General features: G+C 45.0%; 1 protein-coding gene across 2 annotated transcripts in view; it reads left to right on the top strand.

Moving 5' to 3' along the window:
* Positions 1-19530, top strand: part of XDH (xanthine dehydrogenase) — an 85294-nt gene that overhangs the window by 30088 nt on the left and 35676 nt on the right. Inside the window, exons 10-23 of one of the 2 annotated variants that reach the window (XM_054476517.2) lie at positions 793-885; positions 1480-1631; positions 2892-2985; positions 4642-4751; positions 7332-7516; positions 9025-9199; positions 10622-10705; positions 12167-12336; positions 14084-14207; positions 15904-16023; positions 16507-16603; positions 17585-17709; positions 18470-18603; positions 19035-19122. In XM_054476517.2, the coding sequence (XP_054332492.1) occupies positions 793-885; positions 1480-1631; positions 2892-2985; positions 4642-4751; positions 7332-7516; positions 9025-9199; positions 10622-10705; positions 12167-12336; positions 14084-14207; positions 15904-16023; positions 16507-16603; positions 17585-17709; positions 18470-18603; positions 19035-19122 (1751 nt within the window). The remainder of the gene's footprint in view (positions 1-792; positions 886-1479; positions 1632-2891; positions 2986-4641; positions 4752-7331; positions 7517-9024; positions 9200-10621; positions 10706-12166; positions 12337-14083; positions 14208-15903; positions 16024-16506; positions 16604-17584; positions 17710-18469; positions 18604-19034; positions 19123-19530) is intronic. The other variant, XM_054476519.2, reaches the window with a different exon arrangement.

The following is a 19530-nucleotide window of genomic DNA, read 5'->3' on the forward strand; positions in this document are numbered from 1 at the left end:
AATCTTTTCCATCTATACACTGTTTCCATCTATACACTGTTGGGAGAGGTGCTGAGCCAACTGGGTCTAAGGAATAGAGGCACACTTGTTTAACAGAGGCTTCTGATTCTTTTAGTCAGGAAGGCCAGAAACCACACACAGATGTGTGGCCCCGTAAAGCCAGACAACTTGAAGAACTCAGGCAGATAGTGGGAACTGGAGGACAGATTTGAAGTTTTCCCTCCCATTTTCCTTTTTTGTTTTAATGTTAAACTTTCATGTTTTTATTACGATTATACCTCAACACGAATAATCATTCCAGTACTGAAATCTGGTTATATTTAGCTGGGTGATTTGGGCAAGAAACTTAACCTTTCTGTGCCTCCCCTTCTTCATCTACAAACAAAAAATCACAGTACCTCATAGGGTTGTTGTGAGCATTAATTAAGTTAAAATAGGGAAAGTGCTTAGAAGGGTTCCTGACATACCTTAATTTCCTGTGTTTTCTAATGTACACACACACACACACACACACACACACTAGAGTGAATTCAAACTCATTTCATTTGAATTCAGGTAGGTTTTCTGAGAGGGAAAGAAAGACCTAGTTTTGGGCCGACAGTCCAAAGACTGCATCTAATCCCACCCCTGGTCTACTGAGTTTCCTATTCCCAGACACCTACAGTCACCAGGGAGCATATTATGATTGTGGATATGTCATATATCCTGTGTGTTATGGTGAGAAAAGCTGCTAAGGCCTGCACTGGTGATACAACAATGGGCCTACAACTTCAGCTTCTTGTTTCTCTCTAGGCATTGAGATGAAGTTCAAGAATATGCTCTTTCCTATGATTGTCTGCCCAGCCTGGATCTCTGAGCTGAATTCGGTAGAACATGGACCCGATGGTAAGGGGAGGTTCACTCCAAGCTTATGGAGGGGCTGTGAGGCTGGGGATAGGTTACAAGGTGGGTGTCAGGTGTCAGAGTGGTCTCCCCACTGGCTCTGGCTGCCCCCTGCTTCTCCTGGGGCCCACCTTGCACAGGGAAAGGCAGGAGGAGACCCCATTCATTGCCCAAACATCCACGGTAGGGTGCCAGTGGGCAAGAGGCTGCAGGATCTTCAATCATTTTTCTCAATTCTGGCTACACATTAGAATCACTCATGCAGAGGTGGGGATTGTGCTTGAGTGCTTTTGAAAAGAATGCTAGGACTTCACCTTCAGAGATTCTGATTTTAATGAGTTGAGAACTACTGGTTTAGAGGAAAGAGCATTGGTTGTAGGATCAAGAGGCCCAAGCTTGAGTACTGGCTCTTTTTTTAGCTGTGTGGCATTGGTTAAGCCACTCAACCACTCTGGGCCCTAATTTCCTCATCCATGGAAAGCTGTGAGTCCTGATTCAGCCTTGCTCCAGTTGCTGGAAAGCTTCAGAGGAGCTGTGCATGAAAGCCTCTTCTGAACTGTGGGAAGAATTGCTGTGATTCTGAATGTATGTTCCCAGGTATCTCCTTTGGAGCTGCTTGCCCCCTGAGCATTGTAGAAAAAACCCTGGTGGATGCTGTTGCTAAGCTTCCTGCCCAAAAGACAGAGGTGTTCAGAGGGGTCCTGGAGCAGCTGCGCTGGTTTGCTGGGAAGCAAGTCAAGTCTGTGGCGGTGAGTCGCTGTCAGAAGCAAGCGAGGCCCGTAGGATGGAGCTTTCATCTGAAAGCAGGGCAGCCAGACTCTCACTGCGTCAGCGCAGTGGGCCTCAAACTTTAGTGCTTAGAGTTGCCTGGGAGGAGCAGTGCTTGTTAAAGTGCAGATTCCTGGGCCCCACCCTCAGAGATTCTGATACATGGGTCTGGGATATAGCCCAGCTCTTCAGGTGCTTCTGATGAAGGTGGTCTGTGGGGCACCCTGGGAAATGCACTCCATGACTCATAGGCTTCATTCTGTGGTTGCAGAGATGAAGCTTCCTGCCTCCCTCCCCCTTCCTGAGCTTGGCTGAGCCAAACAGTAGGTGAATAAGAGATATGCTAGGAAGAAGTCAGAATTGAGAGGGGAATTTCCTTTCAGAGCTATAGGGAGAACCAGAGACAGAGGTCTCCAACAGAGGGAGGAATCCACCTGTTGATTATTCAGTCTTCAGACAAGTCCCCACGTTCCCAGTTTGCAAATGGTGGCATTCAAACACCCTATGCCAATGGAAGCTCTTCACAACAGTTTATGGTGTTGTTTTAATTTTGTTAAATTAAAACAAAACAGCCTACTCCTATTCCTGCCAGCCCCCACCCCAAGTTCCTGTCACTTCTGATTATAGATAAGGAAACATAAACTATAGATAAGGAAACATAAACTCTAGATAAGGAAACATAAACTCAAAAACTCTGCCGAGTTCCCTAGTTCTGCTAAAATCTATTTCCAGGAAGAATTTTATTTTCATCGTACAACTGATTTTCTTCCTGTTTTCTAATAACGAGGACCCTGTATCTGATTCTTCTTACATTTTTTTGCCAAGTTATCAGGAAGTTCAGATCCAAATAGAGCAAATTGTTCAACCTTAAGTCTTCCTTCTCTCTTTCCTTGATCTTTATCTTCTATTTTACTAAGTCTATATGGCCTCTGTGATAAATCACCTCAATCCTTTCGGGAAAAGGTTGGGTGAAATCATCAATCAAACAAACACACTTAAAGGGGCTTGCCTGCTAAAATTTTAGAGTGGGGATCCAATCTCAAGTGTTCTGATTTCAAATTTTGCACATTTTTCAGAATGCCGAAGTTCTCACTATGCTGGTATTGTGACTACAGTAGGCACAGGTCCTCAGGGGTCTGCCTGCAGCAGGTGTCACTCGGCTGCCCTGTGTTCAGGAGCCTGCTACGTGAGCAGGGGTTTCCTGGGGTGGGCTCTCACTGCATGCTCTTTGCTTGTTTTAGTCCGTTGGAGGGAACATCATCACTGCCAGCCCCATCTCCGACCTCAACCCCGTGTTCATGGCCAGTGGGGCCAAGCTGACACTTGTGTCCAGAGGTGAGCTGCCTGAAGCAGAGGTCCAGGAAGAAGGACTTGGGGGAGAAAAGTCTCACCAGATAGGTCATTTTCTGGAGAAACAGAGCTCAAAGTTCAGTGACCCAGCTTTCCCTGAGATTTGGATCCAGGGAAGCAAGGAGAATGTACCTGGTTTGGGGGACAGGAAAGCTGGACATTTTCTCTGTAGAGAATTCACAGCAGGAACTGCTACTGCTTACCTTACCTAGTGGGGTACGGGGGCTGGGATGCACTGGCTCACCACAGCCTGCTGTTGGATCTTCAGGAATTCTGTGAGCCATTTGTGAAACACAGTTATTAATAAAAATCAGGCCAAGTGCGGTGGCTTATACCTGTAATCCCAGCACTTTGAGAGGCTGAGGCAGGAGGATTACTTGAGGTCAGGAGTTCAAGACCAGCCTGGCCAACATGGTGAAACCCCATGTCTACTAAAAACACCAAAATTAGCCAGGTGTGGTGGTGTGCGCCTTTAGTCCCAGCTCCTTGAGAGGCTGAGTCAAGAGAATCACTGGAACCTGGGAAGCTGAGGTTGCACTGAGCCGAGATCTCACCACTGCACTCCAGCCTGGGTGACAGAGTGAGACACTGTCTCAAAAAATAAAAATAAAAATAAAATTGTATAAAATCACAATGAAATAAATTATATTCAAAACACAAGGAATAAATACTCAAAATTCATCACTTCCTAAGTACTTCATTTTGCTGTTATCAGTGCTCCTGGAGTTATTTGCATCTGTTCTGCCTGTACGGTGGAAATGCTCTACAATTATGTGCTCCTGTGCATCTCTGCCTTGTCAGAGGGTCCCCAAGACCACCTTGGCTCTGATATTCACTGAGAGGATTCAGCATGCCGTCATATTCCCGGCTATGACTTATTATAGCAGGAGGATGCAAAATCAGCAAAGGGAAAAGATACATGGGAGCAAAGTCTGGAGGAACCAGGTCCAACCTTCCAGAGACTTCTCCCAGTGGAGCCACACAGTGCATGCTTAATTCCTCCAGCAATAAGTTGTGACAACACAAGTGATGCCTTGCCTACCAGGAAAGCTTGTTAGAGGCTCAGCGACTGAGGTTTTCTTGGGAGCTCGTCACATAGGCAGCCTCTACTAGCATGTGCCTAAAGTCTGGACTCCCAGAAGGAAAGCAGGGGTTCAGCATAAACTGTTGTTAGTACAGATAATTTAGGCACAGTGAGCTGCTCCATCATGGAGCACTGGGAACCCTTCTGAAGTACAAGTTCCCAAGGGCCAGCCTTGTAAGCAACCCCTACAGAGGAGAGCAGTCCGGGTTGCTGTGCTCTTTCCTGCCTTCTTCCCAGCCTCACATTCAGTGATGCAACTTTGATGGCCTGAAATTGGCTATTGGAAGTATTTACACCACAGAAATTGGCAAATGCTATAAACCAGGGCTTTTCCCCCTACATGGAACTGGTTGTTAAAGATTCACCAGCACACCATTGCTTAAGGATGCTTAAGGATTTCAGATGGAGGATTTGGCCCCAATTGTGCCAGTCATTCCCTCTGACTATGGGCATTGGAGGCCAGCATGAAGAATCCCACTGATGGTTATCCTTTCTCCCCATGGGGGGTTCCCAGCCTTTCCCTCACGTTGGCTCCTCTTCATCTTGCTTCTGTACAGGCACCAGTAGAACTGTCCGGATGGACCACACCTTCTTCCCTGGCTACAGAAAGACCCTGCTGAGCCCGGAGGAGATACTGCTCTCCATAGAGATCCCCTACAGCAGGGAGGTGAGATGTTGGCAGTGGTTCCAGGCTCTGCTCAAATGAGTCCTATTGCCAGGCTCTAGACAAAGAGATCAGAATCTGCCTCAGGGACCAACTTGAGCATCTCTCAACCTTTACACTGATGATTTTTCTCCCCGAACTTTGCCTCTATTGAACCAACCATATTCCTTTCTGGACAAGGAGAAGTTGCAGGATAGGAGTCCACATGGCATGGACTGTGGAACCAGATAGCTAGAAACTTGGTCTTGAGTGAGTCATTTCACCTTTCTGAGCCCCAATTTCCTCATCCGTAAAATGGGCACCATGTCACTTACTATATGGGTTATTGTGAGGACTGAAAATAAACAATTCATAAGGTTCCTGGTGATGCCTAGAAGCCAGTGGAGATGACCAGCAGCTAACAACAGAATTCCAAGAACACATCTAGCTGTCGAGGATTCCTGCCCATGTCGAGGAAATTTGCTTTCCCGTGGTAAAGAATGTGGGGTTCAGGTGCTGCATGAAGAAACTGCCTGTGGCTCAGACCCTCATACGCTGACCTTAGGCTTGATGAGGTGTTGCTTCACCGACCTCGCTGTGGATTGGTGCGGATGGATTCCTGCTTCATGAGTGGCTCTTCTGGCCTGTTGGGGCAGGTCTGGGCACCATTGGCTGCCTTACTCTTTGTTCCCTGGGCCCTGTGATGTCTTGACCTGTGTGGGTCTTTCCTCTTGTAGCAGCTACCAGCTCAGAACACATCCAAAAGCGCCTGTCAGAAAAGGCATCTGGGAGAGGCTTGGGGAACCGCTGTCAGAGAGAGTGTGAAGTTTTCCCACAGCCAGCGCTTTAGCGAGTGTTCTAAGGCATGTTTTGCCCTTGGTAATTTTGCCTTCTTAATGAGAATGCTAATTAAATTAGAGCATTTATATCCCTGAGATGGTTTCTTAATGGTTTTCTAGCTTGTCTGTGTAGACCATTTTGAGCAGTGATTCCCAGAGTTTTGAATTTCACAGTTCAGTTAACTATTTTTTTTTTTTAATCATGAGTGATGAAAAGGGGGAGGAAACAGGTGTAGCTCTATTCAGTTTTTATTTGCCAGGTATGGTCATTAACAAAACACATCCTTCCATAAAAGAAAGGAGATTTTAATACCCAGAATTAGGAAACTCTCAAGAAAGGATGTTGTCAACCTGACACCGACAGTTCACTGTACCCCAGCGAGAAGGTCCCCGTGGACGGGCACAGTCCTGGGAGTGAGCACCTGGGACCTCTGTTCCAGAACAAAGGTCAAACTCTGGGCTCAGTGCCCCAGAGCCACACATGACATGCAAGCTGAGCTAGCTTTATCATCAGGAGGGGGCTCCATGGCTTCTTCAGGGAAAAGCCTGTGGCCATTTGGGGGCCTCAACTGTGGGCCTCATTGTGCTTTTTCCAATAGATCTCCTCTCCCTAAACCTGCTAATTTTGGTGTTCATCAGAATTTGTGGTGCCAGAGTGAGTACAGACCTCAAAAGGAACCTGACACAGAAAGGGCTTAAAGTCAGGTGGCTCTTTCCTGGAAAGTAGCTCATACTCTCCTCCTATCCTTAAAGAAAGATCCTGGCTCGAACCCAGGAAGGAAAATGTGTTTAAAGCACAAGGGCAGTGATTGTTTCATAGTGTGATAGTGATATTTTCTTTCTTTCTTTCTTTCTTTTTCTTTCTTTCTTTTTCTTTCATTCATTCATTCTTTCTTTCTCTTTCTTGCTTTCTTGCTTTTCTTTCTTTCTTTCTTTCTCTCTCTCTCTCTCTCTTTCTTTCTTCTCTTTTTTTTGAGACAGAATCTCACTCTGCCTGCTGGCCCAGGCTGGAGTGTAGTGGCATGATCACGGCTCACTGCGGCCTCAATGTCCCAGGCTCAAGTGATCCTCCCACTTCACCCTCCCAAGTAGCTGAGACCACAGGTGTGCACCACCACACCTGGCTAATTTTTTTTTTTTTTTTTTTGTAGAGATAGGGCCTCACTATGTTGCCTAGGCTGGTCTTGAACATTTGGCTTCAAGTACTCCTCCTGCCTAGGCCTCTGGGATTACAGACATGAGCCACTGTGCCCGGATTCTTTCACCAAGATTTCTGAACGATGCCAACAGACTGGTGGGAGAGGCAGGTTAGAGAGGGTACTGTGGAGGCCACAAGCAGAGGATGCCAAAGGCCAAACAGCCTCAGTCCCCAGAGAGGCTGGGTGGGCACTGATAGTGGGCACCAGGGTGGGGAAGGTAAGGGGGATGAGGGATCTCTGAGGAGCCTTTGTGAAAGCAGCCTTCCTCCCCTGCGGCTGTTGTTCAATGGAGACCACCCAGTTCTACTTTGTCCCTGACCCTCAGCTTTTCTGACTAGCGGGAGAAATCCTGTTTTTTTTTTCAGCTTCTGGAAATGTTATCTGGAACCTCTCCTAAACAGGTGGTAATCAGTTACCTTTGATCTTTGATTCCTGGGGCCAGCTCACCCACTGATGTGTGATGGTGTTATCCCCTCACCTCACCTCATAGCCCTGTGGTTTGGGTCTGCCATTTGCAGCCACTGCAGAGCAAGGTGGAAAACAGGCACCTTCCTGTTCTCTTTTAGGGGGAGTATTTCTCAGCATTCAAGCAGGCCTCCCGGAGAGAAGATGACATTGCCAAGGTAACCAGTGGCATGAGAGTTTTATTCAAGCCAGGAACCACAGAGGTACAGGAGCTGGCCCTTTGCTACGGTGGAATGGCCAACAGAACCATCTCAGCCCTCAAGACCACTCAGAGGCAGCTTTCCAAGTAAGAGCTAACAGCAGAATGAAACTGCTGCTAGTGTTGCTGCTACTAATAGTATCATTGTTACTGCTGCTGCTACTATGACTACCAGTAGTATTACTATTGCTGCTGCTACTACCATAACTACTGCTACTGCTGCTACTATTGCTACCACTTCTACTTCTACTATAACCACAGTTGCTACTACTACTATTACCAATACTACTACTAGTATTACTACTAGGAGTATTGCCACTGCTATGCTATTACCATTGCTGCTACTATTATTACTATTGTTACTATTATTGCAACTATAATTAATATTATGATTGCTACTACTCCAGCTGCTTCTACTACTAGGATTACTACTGTTACTCATTATTGCTATTACTATGACTACTGTTGCTACTACTATCACTGCAGCTATGATCACTGCTGCAATTCCTACTGTCACTATTATGATTAGTATTATTGCTGTTATTACTATTACTATTGCTGCTACTACTATTGCTGCCTCTTCTACTACTTATTCTATTAGTACTACTACTACTATTACTGCTGTTATGCTAGTATTTTACTAATAACATTACTGCTTCTAATATTATTGCTACTGAAATTACTACTACTCCGACTGTTACTGCTACTACTACTATTACTATTGCTACTAGTATTGCTGCTGCTACTATTACTACTAACAGTAGTATTACTGCTGTTATTGATGCTGCTGGTGCTACAACTGCTACTTTTTGGCATTGCTTCTGTTACTACTATTATTACTACTGTTGCTGTTGATTCTATTACAACTGCTTCTGTGACTATTACTACTTCTACTACTACTCTCTATATTGTTACCACTACTGCAACTATTATTGCTGTTGCTAGTATTATTACTAGTAGCATTGATGCTGATGCTACTACTACTGCTCTGTTATTACTACTATTGCTCCACTCTGACTGTGATTAGTACTACTGCTACTACTATTTCTGTTTCTATGGTTATTATATAACAGAAATTGCACCAAACGCTTCACTAGCATTATCCTAGGAAATCCTTACAGCACCCACATAGGATCAATAAAGCTTAACTTGGAGTTTGCTTCCTTGGTTGCGAAATTCCTGGCTTTGTCATTTACCAAGTAGGCAACATAAGTCAAGTTACTTAACCTCCCTGTGCCTCAGTTTTCTCGTTGGTAAATGGGTGTAGGAATTTTCCTTACTACATTTTAAAATTTAAATTAAAAGTGAGAATTCATATAAAACACTTAAGATGTTGCCTGGCACATTGTGAGGACTTGATAGATTTTAACTGTTATTATTTTGGTGGTCTTTTAAAATTGTAACTATTTTTAAAGATGAGGAAACAGAGGCTCAATGAGGTTAATTTAAGTTGCCTAAAGTCACCCAACTCTAAGTATCCAAGCCAAATTTTGAACCAAGCTTTGTACAGCTCTGAAGCCCTGGGCACACAGCTCTACACAAAGGGGTCTGGAGGGCTGGGCAGGAGCGCTGTCCCACGCCCTGCTCTCTGGCAGGCTCTGGAAGGAGGAGCTGCTGCAGGACGTGTGTGCAGGACTGGCGGAGGAGCTGCATCTGCCTCCCGATGCCCCTGGTGGCATGGTGGACTTCCGGCACATCCTCACCCTCAGCTTCTTCTTCAAGTTCTACCTGACAGTCCTTCAGAAGCTAGGCCAAGAGAACCTGGAAGACGTGAGTGGGGCCTGGCCAGGCACAGGCTCTCTGTAGCATGTTTGGGGATATAAGAAGTTGGTCTGGGTAGTAAACTTGCTCCTCTCCTCTGGACACCTGAGGGCAGAATAGCAGGGACCAGGGTCACAGCACAACAGTCATGGAAATGGGAGTGACCAGCTGGCTTAGAGGCAGAGTGCTGGGCTGGGCTTTGGGGACACAGGTTCTTGCCCTATAATCTCAGCTACTTGGGAAGCTGAGGCAGGAGAATCACTTGAACTCGGGAGGTGGAGGTTGCAGTGAGCCGAGATCATGCCATTGCACTCCAGACTGGGCTACAAGAGCGAAACTCTGTCTCAAAAAAAAAAAAGAAAGAAAGAAAGAAAGAGAAAAAAAGAAAGGGAATGCAGAGTGTGATGAGTACGTAGGGTGGAATGGGAGTGTCAGGTGCGGCTGCAATAGCCAGGAGGCCGTGGAATGCATAGGATGTGCCCTCAAGACAGAGTGCAGGCTGAGGTGGGGCCCAGCTCCTGAGATTTGTTCACCAAGAATTTATTTTGCACCTATACTATGCCAGGTTGCACGAGGTGCTAGGGGGCAGCTCAGTGTCGGGGAGAACATGGACAATAAAGGCCACACTTGGGAGACAACTGTGGAGATGGAATGTGGAGGGAGCCCAAAGCGGAGAGGATGTCACTGATGCAGGGACAGCAGAGATAAATCCCTCTTTTAAAAAAAACTTTAAAAATACAGGATAGGATAAAGAAAACCTAAAATTACTCTTACTCTCAAATCCCAGAGAAAACCAATGCTAAGTATTTTGGTTATTTCCTCTGATCTTTTTTCCTGCATTTATCTGTCCATCTATCTGTCATACTGTTTGTCTGCACCATCTCTCTCTCTTTCTGTTTCTATCTGTCCTTCCATCCATCTATCAATATCTGTCATCTTCCTATCTTTTGATGTGGATATATTATTTTCTAAATAGACTTGGGACCACACTGCATATAGCGCTTTAAATCCCCCTTTGCTTCCATTGGGATTATATTGTGAACATTTTCCATATCATTAAATGCTTCCCATGGAATTGAGGAGGGCAAGGAAGGCTTTTCCAGAAGGCTGGAGGAGAAGGATATTCCCAACAGAGACAGCAGCAGGCATAAATGCAAGAAGGAGGGAAAGAGTTTGGGGTGTTGGAGAAAGTACAGACCATTCAGTCTACAGGGTACACTGGGGGGCTAGCAGTGAAGCTGAGGCTGCTCTTAAATTCTGAGCTCTCAGAGCCCATGTTTGGATGCTGAGAGATCCAGCCAGCAGTCAAAGGGGTATGAAGTGAAGAGACAAGGGGATCAGTTATCAGTTTGGCCATTTTTATGGACAAGCAAGGAAGAGATCAGTGATTGAAATATAATCCTGGTCACCTCTGTTATCTTGTCTCCACAGAAGTGTGGTAAACTGGACCCCACTTTCGCCAGTGCAACTTTACTCTTTCAGAAAGACCCCCCAGCCAATGTCCAGCTCTTCCAAGTGAGTACAGTCAGTGTATGGCTAATATCAGGGGACTTTGCAGGCCACATGAGTTGGCTAGTGGCTGACCATTGGCTAATGACTAACTTGAATTGTATACAGGTGCATAAAGCTCCTTACTCTTGTGTGTAAATATCCAGTGAAGAAAATGGGAATCGTATAGATGTTGATGTCACTATTTCTCCCTTGTTTGCCTAAATTTCTCTCTTTGGGATTAAACTCTTAGCTGCACCTCTTCCTTACAGATTTTTTTTTTTTTTACATGATGGATAATGTGCAAAGCCAGAAGTCTTCTTGAGCATGCTAAAACAAATAAACAAACAAACCATCCGTCTACTCCAGCTTTTTGAGAGGTGATACGTAAAGGGTCAGCAAACTTTTCCTGAAAACATTTTAGATTTTGTGGGCCAGATGGTTTCTATTGCAACTTCTCAACTCTGTCATTGTAGCACAAAAGCAGCCACGGAAAAACAGGAATGAATGAGTGTGTTGCCTTCCAATAAAACTTTATTTACAAAAACAGGTGGTGGGCATGTGTTGGCCACCATGCCACAATTTACTGCCCCCTGCACACTAGAGTGTAGTTGTCCCAGGCATGAACTCTGGAATCTGACTGCCTGAATTTGTATCCACACTCTGCCATTTCATAATTGTGCAACCTTGAACAACTTATTTATTCTCTTGTGTGCCTCTTAAGCAAGTTAATTATACCCACCTGCAAATGTGGATAATCACATACCTGTTTCATAAGATGGTTTTGAGGATTAAATGTGTTAATAAAAGTAAATTGCTTAGATGATCCCTGGGATATGGTGAAACACTCAATAAACATTAGCCATTGTTATGATTACTCTGTAAAACAAAAACAGAACTTTATTATAAAATCAATAATTTAAAACATTTTAGAAAATACAGAAAAGCATAAAGAAGAAAATAAAAATTACCAAAAATTCCACCTCCAAGAGCAAATTATTATTATATTTTTGTTTAATTCTTTTCATTATTTCCTATGTGTATATGGACATGTATATACTATATTTATAGCATATGTTATCTTTTCCTACATAATTTGAATTATTGTCAAACACAAACACAAATGTTCTGTGTCTTGTTTTTATGCTTGCATGAACAATCCTTCTAATTAAAGTTCTTCAAAAGTATGTTTTAATGGTTGCATACTATTGTGTTATATGGGGCTGCATAATTTATTTACCCAATCCCCAATTAGTGGAAATGTAGGTTCTTCTTTTTCTTGTTGTTCTTTTATATAACAACTCTAGGACCACCCTGGCCATCACTTATGCACCTTCCTGTTCCCTTTGCCCCACGCCCCTCTGAATTCTTTATTCTTACCCCTTGGTGTGCTTTGCCGTGTAGCCTGAAGCTCACCAGTGTCCCCTGGGCCTGTAGAGGGGCAGTGTCCTTGGCAGCTCAGCCTGATTGATGACCCTGTCATTCCAGGAGGTGCCCAAGGGTCAGTCTGAGGAGGACATGGTGGGCCGGCCCCTGCCTCACCTGGCAGCGAACATGCAGGCCTCTGGTGAGGCTGTGTACTGTGACGACATTCCTCGCTATGAGAATGAGCTGTCTCTCCGGCTGGTCACCAGCACCCGGGCCCACGCCAAGATCAAGTGAGTGTCACCGCCAGGAGGAGCTGGTGGAATGCTGTGAGGGGGCCACTGGGAGTACCCAGGAGACTTCTGTCACCCTGCTAGGCCATGGAGATGCAAAGATAATGAGGCGCCTCCAGGACCTCCCAGGCTAGAGAGAGGGGAAAACCTTATAGGCAGGTCCTATTATTATCTCTCTGTTCCAGATGAGGAAACTAAGGCACAAGCAGGGTATGTTACTTGCCCCAGCCACACGGTTGGTAAGTGGAAGAGTTGGAATTTGAAGCCAAGCAACGTGAGCAACTGTGTTGTGCTGCCTCAGGATGTTCAAGCCAGGGAGTGTGAACTTCACTTCCTGGTGGGCGTTAGACACATAGCCTGCTGAGCAGATCAGCTAGGAAAAGCCCTTCCTTGGGCCCACTGTGTGGACTAGGAATCAGGTTTCCTTGTCATTGGTCTTTTCTCTGCTGCTGCTCCTAGTTTGGAGATGGGCTCCCTCCAGGAATGGTGAACCAGACACAGCTGAAATCTAACAGATAAATAAACTTGTCCAGGTCCCTGAAAACAAAAAAAAGTGTTTAAGTTCCTATGGTTGGCAGCTATAGGATACATTCTTTCCCTTTTGTACCTTGTCGTGAGCCCATATCGACAATACCATAACCCACATTGTCTACACTCAAACCACCTCCATCCAAGCAATGTGTGAATGGATGGAAGAGGATGAGGGGGTTGACATTGTCGTAACTGCAACAATTTGGGCCTTCCCAGGCTGCACACACCTGGAAGTGGGTGTGGCAGGACAGAGCTTAACCCTCCTAACTTAACCTCAGTTCCAATAATCCCAGTCACGCTGCTTTCTGGCTTAGTGACTTTGGACAAACTACCTAACTTCCTTGAGTCTGAGTTTCCCCAAACATAAAATGGGAATTAAGATAAGTACTTTCAGGGTTTCTTGTGAGGATTAAGCATTGGAAGATGGTTAGTACTTCAGGGCAGTTTCCATACCTTTCCTGAAATGTGTTGCCCTATTTCCCCAAGGGGGCATGTGCCAGTGTGATGAGTACATAGTTGAGAGTGTTATCCTTGATCACATAGTCAGGCATTCTCCCTTTGAGGTTCATGTTGCCTAATTATGGTAGGATGCCTTGTCATGCTGGGTTAGCACAATGAATGTGGGGAGACAAATCCAGCTTTATGAAGCTGTTCAGGGCCATTGGATCAGTGGCACAGCCGGGCTCCATGTGCTGATTTTGGAAGGGAGTTAGGTGTGATGTGTGCATGAGCCAGAGTGCTCCAGAGTAAGTGCTGTTCATTCTGATATGGCTTGCTTGTACTTGGAGACCAGACAGGGCATCATGTAACGTCCAAAGAGGCCTGGCCTGCCTTATTCACTTTATTTATTTTTAAATGGAGACAGGATCTTGCTATGTTGCCCAGGCTGGTCTTAAACTCCTGGGCTCAAGTGATCCTCCCACCTTGACCTGCCAAGGTGCTGGGATTACAGGCATGAGCAACTGTGCCTGGCTGGCTTATTCACTTTATATCCCCAGCAGCATTCAGCATAGTGGCCCGAACATGGTGAGGATTTAATCAACATTTGCAGAATAGAATATAATTGAATTAGAATCTAATAGAAAAGAAGCAGAGAATCGAGGAATTGGGATGGAGCCAAGCCAATCAAAATAAGAACAACAGGGTTGTCCAACCAGGTGATGGGTCCCCTGCTCCAGCTTGCTGACCTGGCCCCTCACACCACTCATTCTTGCAGGTCCATAGATACATCAGAAGCTAAGAAGGTGCCAGGGTTTGTTTGTTTCATTTCCGCTGATGATGTTCCTGGGAGTAACGTAACTGGAATTTGTAATGATGAGACAGTCTTTGCGAAGGATAAGGTAAGTCTTGGATTTTTTTATATGAAGTAAATTGAATAAGTATTGAAGTTTTAATTTGTGTACATTGCTCCAAACTCCTGATCTGGAAAGGTTATACATTTGCATGGGTTGTGGCCATCATCCAGTTGGCCCATATTCAGGACAATCCAAAAAGGTAGAATATGTTACTTGTTTATTTAATTGATGGCTGCTGTTTGGTAGCCATGGTAGGATGTCTCTATGCCAAAGTGGCAGTAAAACAATGCTGGTGATTGCATTTGAACTAACAATTGGGTTCTTAAGGGACAACAGTAAGCTCCTTCATTAAAATAAAATAAGAATACATTTAATACACTAACTAGAAATCACAATACCACCACTACGTGAACTGGTAATTCACTTACATGAAAGTTTATCTATTGATTTCAACTATATGGAATTCTGCAACAACAAACACAATTTTTCAAATGTTTAAGACAGCTGCTACAAAAGTCCTTATATTTTACTCATAGGATAGTTCTCGACAGTCATTTTGTAATTCCAATAGACATCAAATGTTGCAAATTAGACATGAGTTGGTACTTCTGAGAGTGAATTCATCTTATTATTGATGTAAAAGTGAAGGAGAGAACAAAAAACTAAAAATATGAGAACAAAGGCTCCATGAGGAGAGCATTTCATAGAAGAACAAATTGCTTTACATACTTTAAGAGCTTCTCAGAGCAGTGCTAGCATTATGGCTAGTGAAAGTCAGCCAGATTTAACCACCATTGCACTAACCATCAGCCAGATTTAACCACCATTGCGCTAACCAACTAAGTCAATAGCTTATTTGGGCCACAAGAGATAATTATCAGAGACATGCATGCTAATTGTTGGTTCCTATTGTCAGAAACCTCGTCTTCTAAAGTGATGTGTTGGACAAAAATTTTTTGTTGTTTACTTTTTCGGGGATGTTGGATGAAAATTACCTCTGAAGGAGATCCATTAAGCTTTTATGAAACTGAATTATTAAACAAAATAAAACAACAATCATTATCATATAAATTTTTAAAAATCTTTTTATGGGTCATCAAGTCTAAGAACCAGTATTTGAGAGCTACTGCTTTTGGGTATTAGATGAAGTATAAGACATGATACTTAAAGTATCATGTCTTGTAAGTATATGTCTTACAGGCCTTATATTGATGCTTACAGCCTTTACAGCCTTTGAGAAGCTTTTGGTATAAATCTGGGAAATAGAACATAAAAGAGAATGGTGTGGTGAAAAGAAAATAAAACTGGGGGTCAGGGCCTAAGGTTAGTCGTGATCTGTCAATAGTAACTAGCCAAATGTGGCCTTGCCTTCTGAGTCTCCATAGGAAGACTAATGGTGTTGGAGTGAATCCGAATTGACAAATGCACTTCCTGGTGCCATATCCCCCTTTCTGCTCATGGCAAACAAGGAATCAATTGCCACATTCTATCTGGTTCAGCTTCTCAATAGTCTGCCAGTACTAAATACTCAGAATTGGCCCTTGAGATGAAATGTGTTTGCCATCTTGATCCTAGTGATCCTCAATCAGTAGGATAAGGAAATTAAGAGGCCCCAGGGCATTCCTAAAGTGTGCTTTGATTGTGAGGACAGGGACTTCTTTTGGCTTTTGGAACAATCCAAAAATAAGTTGTTTCACCAGGAGCCTGGTTGCGTTCTTTAACAGTCTGACTCTGCTACTAGGTTACTTGTGTCGGGCATATCATTGGTGCTGTGGTTGCTGACACCCCGGAACACACACAGAGAGCTGCCCAAGGGGTGAAAATCACCTATGAAGAACTACCAGCCATTATCACAATTGAGGTAACGGAGAATGGGCTGCCTGTATAGAGGAGTGAGCTCCCCGTCCCTGGATGTGCATGTATTAGGATCCCCTAGAGGGGATTTGAGCAGCAGGTAGGGATTTGACTAGATGGGTTTTTAAATCCCTTTCAACCCTGGGATTTGGGGTCCCACGAAACCTTCCCCTTTATGATCTTATGCCCAGTCCACTGACAACAGCCAAACTGAGTTCCTCCTTCCCAAAATTTTACCTCCATCTGGTCTTTGTGGTATTCTTTGCTTTTCCTCAAGGTCCAGGGTTGTCCACCTACAGCTGAGGAAATGGAGGAATATGATTCTCTGGGATGCAATAGAGCTTACTTCAAGTCTGTATGTGAAGCATATAGAGATTCATTTATGGAAAGAGAGAGTCAACAATTCAGAGAGCTTCTCTTTCCCTAATCAGAACCTATCTTTCCCTCCCTGCTAAAAGCCACATTTCTGAAACTTCTTTGTGATCCTCAGGATGCTATAAAGAACAACTCCTTTTATGGACCTGAGCTGAAGATCGAGAAAGGGGACCTAAAGAAGGGGTTTTCCGAAGCAGATAATGTTGTGTCAGGTAGAGCTGCTCCATGCCGCAGTGGGAATGGGGTGGCCCTGGTTTGCAAATTAAATTCAAGAGATATGCATTGAACCCTGAAGCAGGGAAGTGATTTCCAGACATTTCCTAACAGAAGATTCCCTCTTACGTTTGTAGCAAAAAAATAGTAGACAGTTGGCTGGGAAAGAGCTTCAGTTATCTTAATCTCTACTCTGCTGTCTCTAGGCTGGGCCTAATGATTCTAGAGAGATTCTAGAGTATTCTGATCTGGAAGACCATCTAGAGATGATAACAGCCACATATGCCTGACAGCCTTAGGTCTGCCAGGCCTCTAACCGCATAAATTCTCATCCTCCCCCTACTGAAGGCAGTCCTTACCCATCTTCAACTAGCATCCTCCCTCCTCTTCCCTTTGCCCTGCTCTCCCTCCACCTCTGTCTCTGACACTGTGAAATCAAATCCATAGCTCCCACCCCCGGACAATACAGCTGACTACCTCTTTTGGAACTGTTTTTTTTTACATTGGCTGTTGTGCTTTCCAAAGTCACCATGAAGCCAACCCTCCACCAAGCCTGGTATGAAGCCAACTCTCCACCAGGCCTGGTAGCTTAGGTTCTGGAACATGCTCTGGTTTTCAGTGTTTCAATCACATCTATTAATCCGTGCTTTACTTTTTCCAAAATTTTACAATGACAGTTTTTGAAATCCTTGATTTCCATAAGCTGCAGTGAGAAGAGAACTTTGGACTGGATGCATTTCAGTGTCGTTCTTTCTTTGTTGTGGGGGTGGGGATGAGGCTGGAGCACTCAGCTCCCAGATAGCTAAGACTTTGGGATCCTTTTCCACCCCAAGTGGGAAACCTTGAGGTTACCCCTCAGGTAGCCCTGTGATCAGTTGCTTCCTGCCCAGGCCACTTGGCAGAGTATACTCTCTCCTTAGGCAAGCTGGCCCCTTCTGCAGCATTGGGCTCACTGTGAGGGATCTCACTGCTTCCCCCAGGGGAGATATACATCGGTGGCCAAGAGCACTTCTACCTGGAGACTCACTGCACCATTGCTGTTCCAAAAGGCGAGGCAGGGGAGATGGAGCTCTTTGTGTCTACACAGAACACCATGAAGACCCAGGTAGATGCCTTTTGGGTCAGCTCAAGGGGCTGTCAGGGTAGCGGGGAGCTCCTAGCAGACTAGGAGGGCCATGTGGGAAATGGGAAGAGGGAGATGTGGGCTGGTCCAGAGGGTACTTGAGTGTCATAGTCCGGGAGCCAGACTCTGTCACCAACAAGCTGGTATCACTGACCTTGTTCCATAACCTTTCTCAGCCTCAGTTTTCTCATTTATAAAATGGGGCCTGGGTGGGTTGTCATAATTATTAGATGAGTTTTAATATTTAGACTAGAGTTTGGTACATGTTGGCTGTTATCATTTCAGTGCCTATGGCCTCGGTCAAGTCATATCCTGCCTCAGTTTCCTCATATGTAAAATGAAGGTGTTGGATTAAGTCATAGCCACAGGGACCACTAAATTATCTACAGAAGCTCAAATATTCTTTGTTTCTCTACTGCTTGTAATGTGACAGTGGTTGCCAGTGTTTTCGGCAGCTGGTCCTACTCTCATGATCTACCAGTTGCTGGTCACCTGGTCAGACAGAATAAGTTTCTAAAAGTATTCTGTGACCGACTGCTTGACCTCTGGTTAAAAACCGATGCTGAATTCAGTCTGGCAGGCCCCAGCATCACTAACCACAAAGCTGCATGGGATTTTGAATCAAGGAATTTCAGAATTCACAGCAGTAATTAGGTCCATGCGTATTGGACAGGCTCTGCCTCAGGCCTGAAATAAGTTCAGGTAATGCATTCAGTGCGATTGTTCTGTCTTTCACCCATAGAGCTTTGTTGCAAAAATGTTGGGGATTCCAGCAAACCGGATTGTAGTTCGAGTGAAGAGAATAGGAGGAGGCTTTGGAGGCAAGGAGACCCGGAGCACTGTGGTGTCCACAGCGGTGGCCCTGGCTGCATATAAGTGAGTTCCAAAGCCTGTTTCTCCCATCTGGCTTTGGGAAGAAGAATAAGGCTGCCTGTACCAGGAAGGTTTTCGGGACTTCCGCCTGTTAGAATTAGTTTCCCCCTGCTTTGAATTCTCACAGCCCTCTGTTTTTAGAACCCTTGGCCATAGTGGGAGGGTAACATCACCTGTTCCGTTGTGGTCTGGCACAGGTGTCCATATCTGATCTCCCCTACTGGCTGTGAGCTCTCTGAAGGAAAGCACATACCTCGCTTCCTTATATTCTCCATCTTGTCTAGCACAGTGCCTAGATGGCAAAGCAGCCCCGTACAGGTCTGCTCAGTGTGCAGGTAGAAAAGATAGCTTCCCGGCTGTTTTTATTCTGAGACTTGCAGGGCTGAGCTGCTGTTGAAGGCTCACAGGCTTCTAACACTGTCGGTAACCCCCAGGACCGGCCGCCCTGTGCGCTGCATGCTGGACCGTGATGAGGACATGCTGATAACTGGTGGCAGACATCCCTTCCTGGCCAGATACAAGGTTCTAGATGTTGGGGCTATGCTGGGGCGGGATGTGCCATTTTGTGAGGAAACCTGGGACTGAATGTTCAGGCGTCCTGAGCTGCACTCTTACTTTTTGCCTATCTGTAGAAGTTCAAATAAGATATAGCAAGAAGAGAAATGCAAATAGGCTAACGGCAACACAGAAAGGTAGTGCTGAGGGAGGCTGGCACCCCATCTCCCAAGGGTGGCATTCGTGACTTCTGTGGATTTGCTGTGTTCTGAATCTGGTCAGGCTCAGAAACATGATTCACCAGCAGACTCAGGGTAAACTCATCGCGCTTGGTAGCCCAACATTAATATGATCACAGGCCTGATGTAAAAATTGGAATGACAGCTTAGTAATTTACTGTGAGAAACAAAACTTCCCAGGGGCCTGGACAGTCCC

The sequence above is a fragment of the Pongo pygmaeus genome, chromosome 12 (genome assembly GCF_028885625.2).
Source record: "Pongo pygmaeus isolate AG05252 chromosome 12, NHGRI_mPonPyg2-v2.0_pri, whole genome shotgun sequence".
Lineage (NCBI taxonomy): Eukaryota > Metazoa > Chordata > Mammalia > Primates > Hominidae > Pongo > Pongo pygmaeus.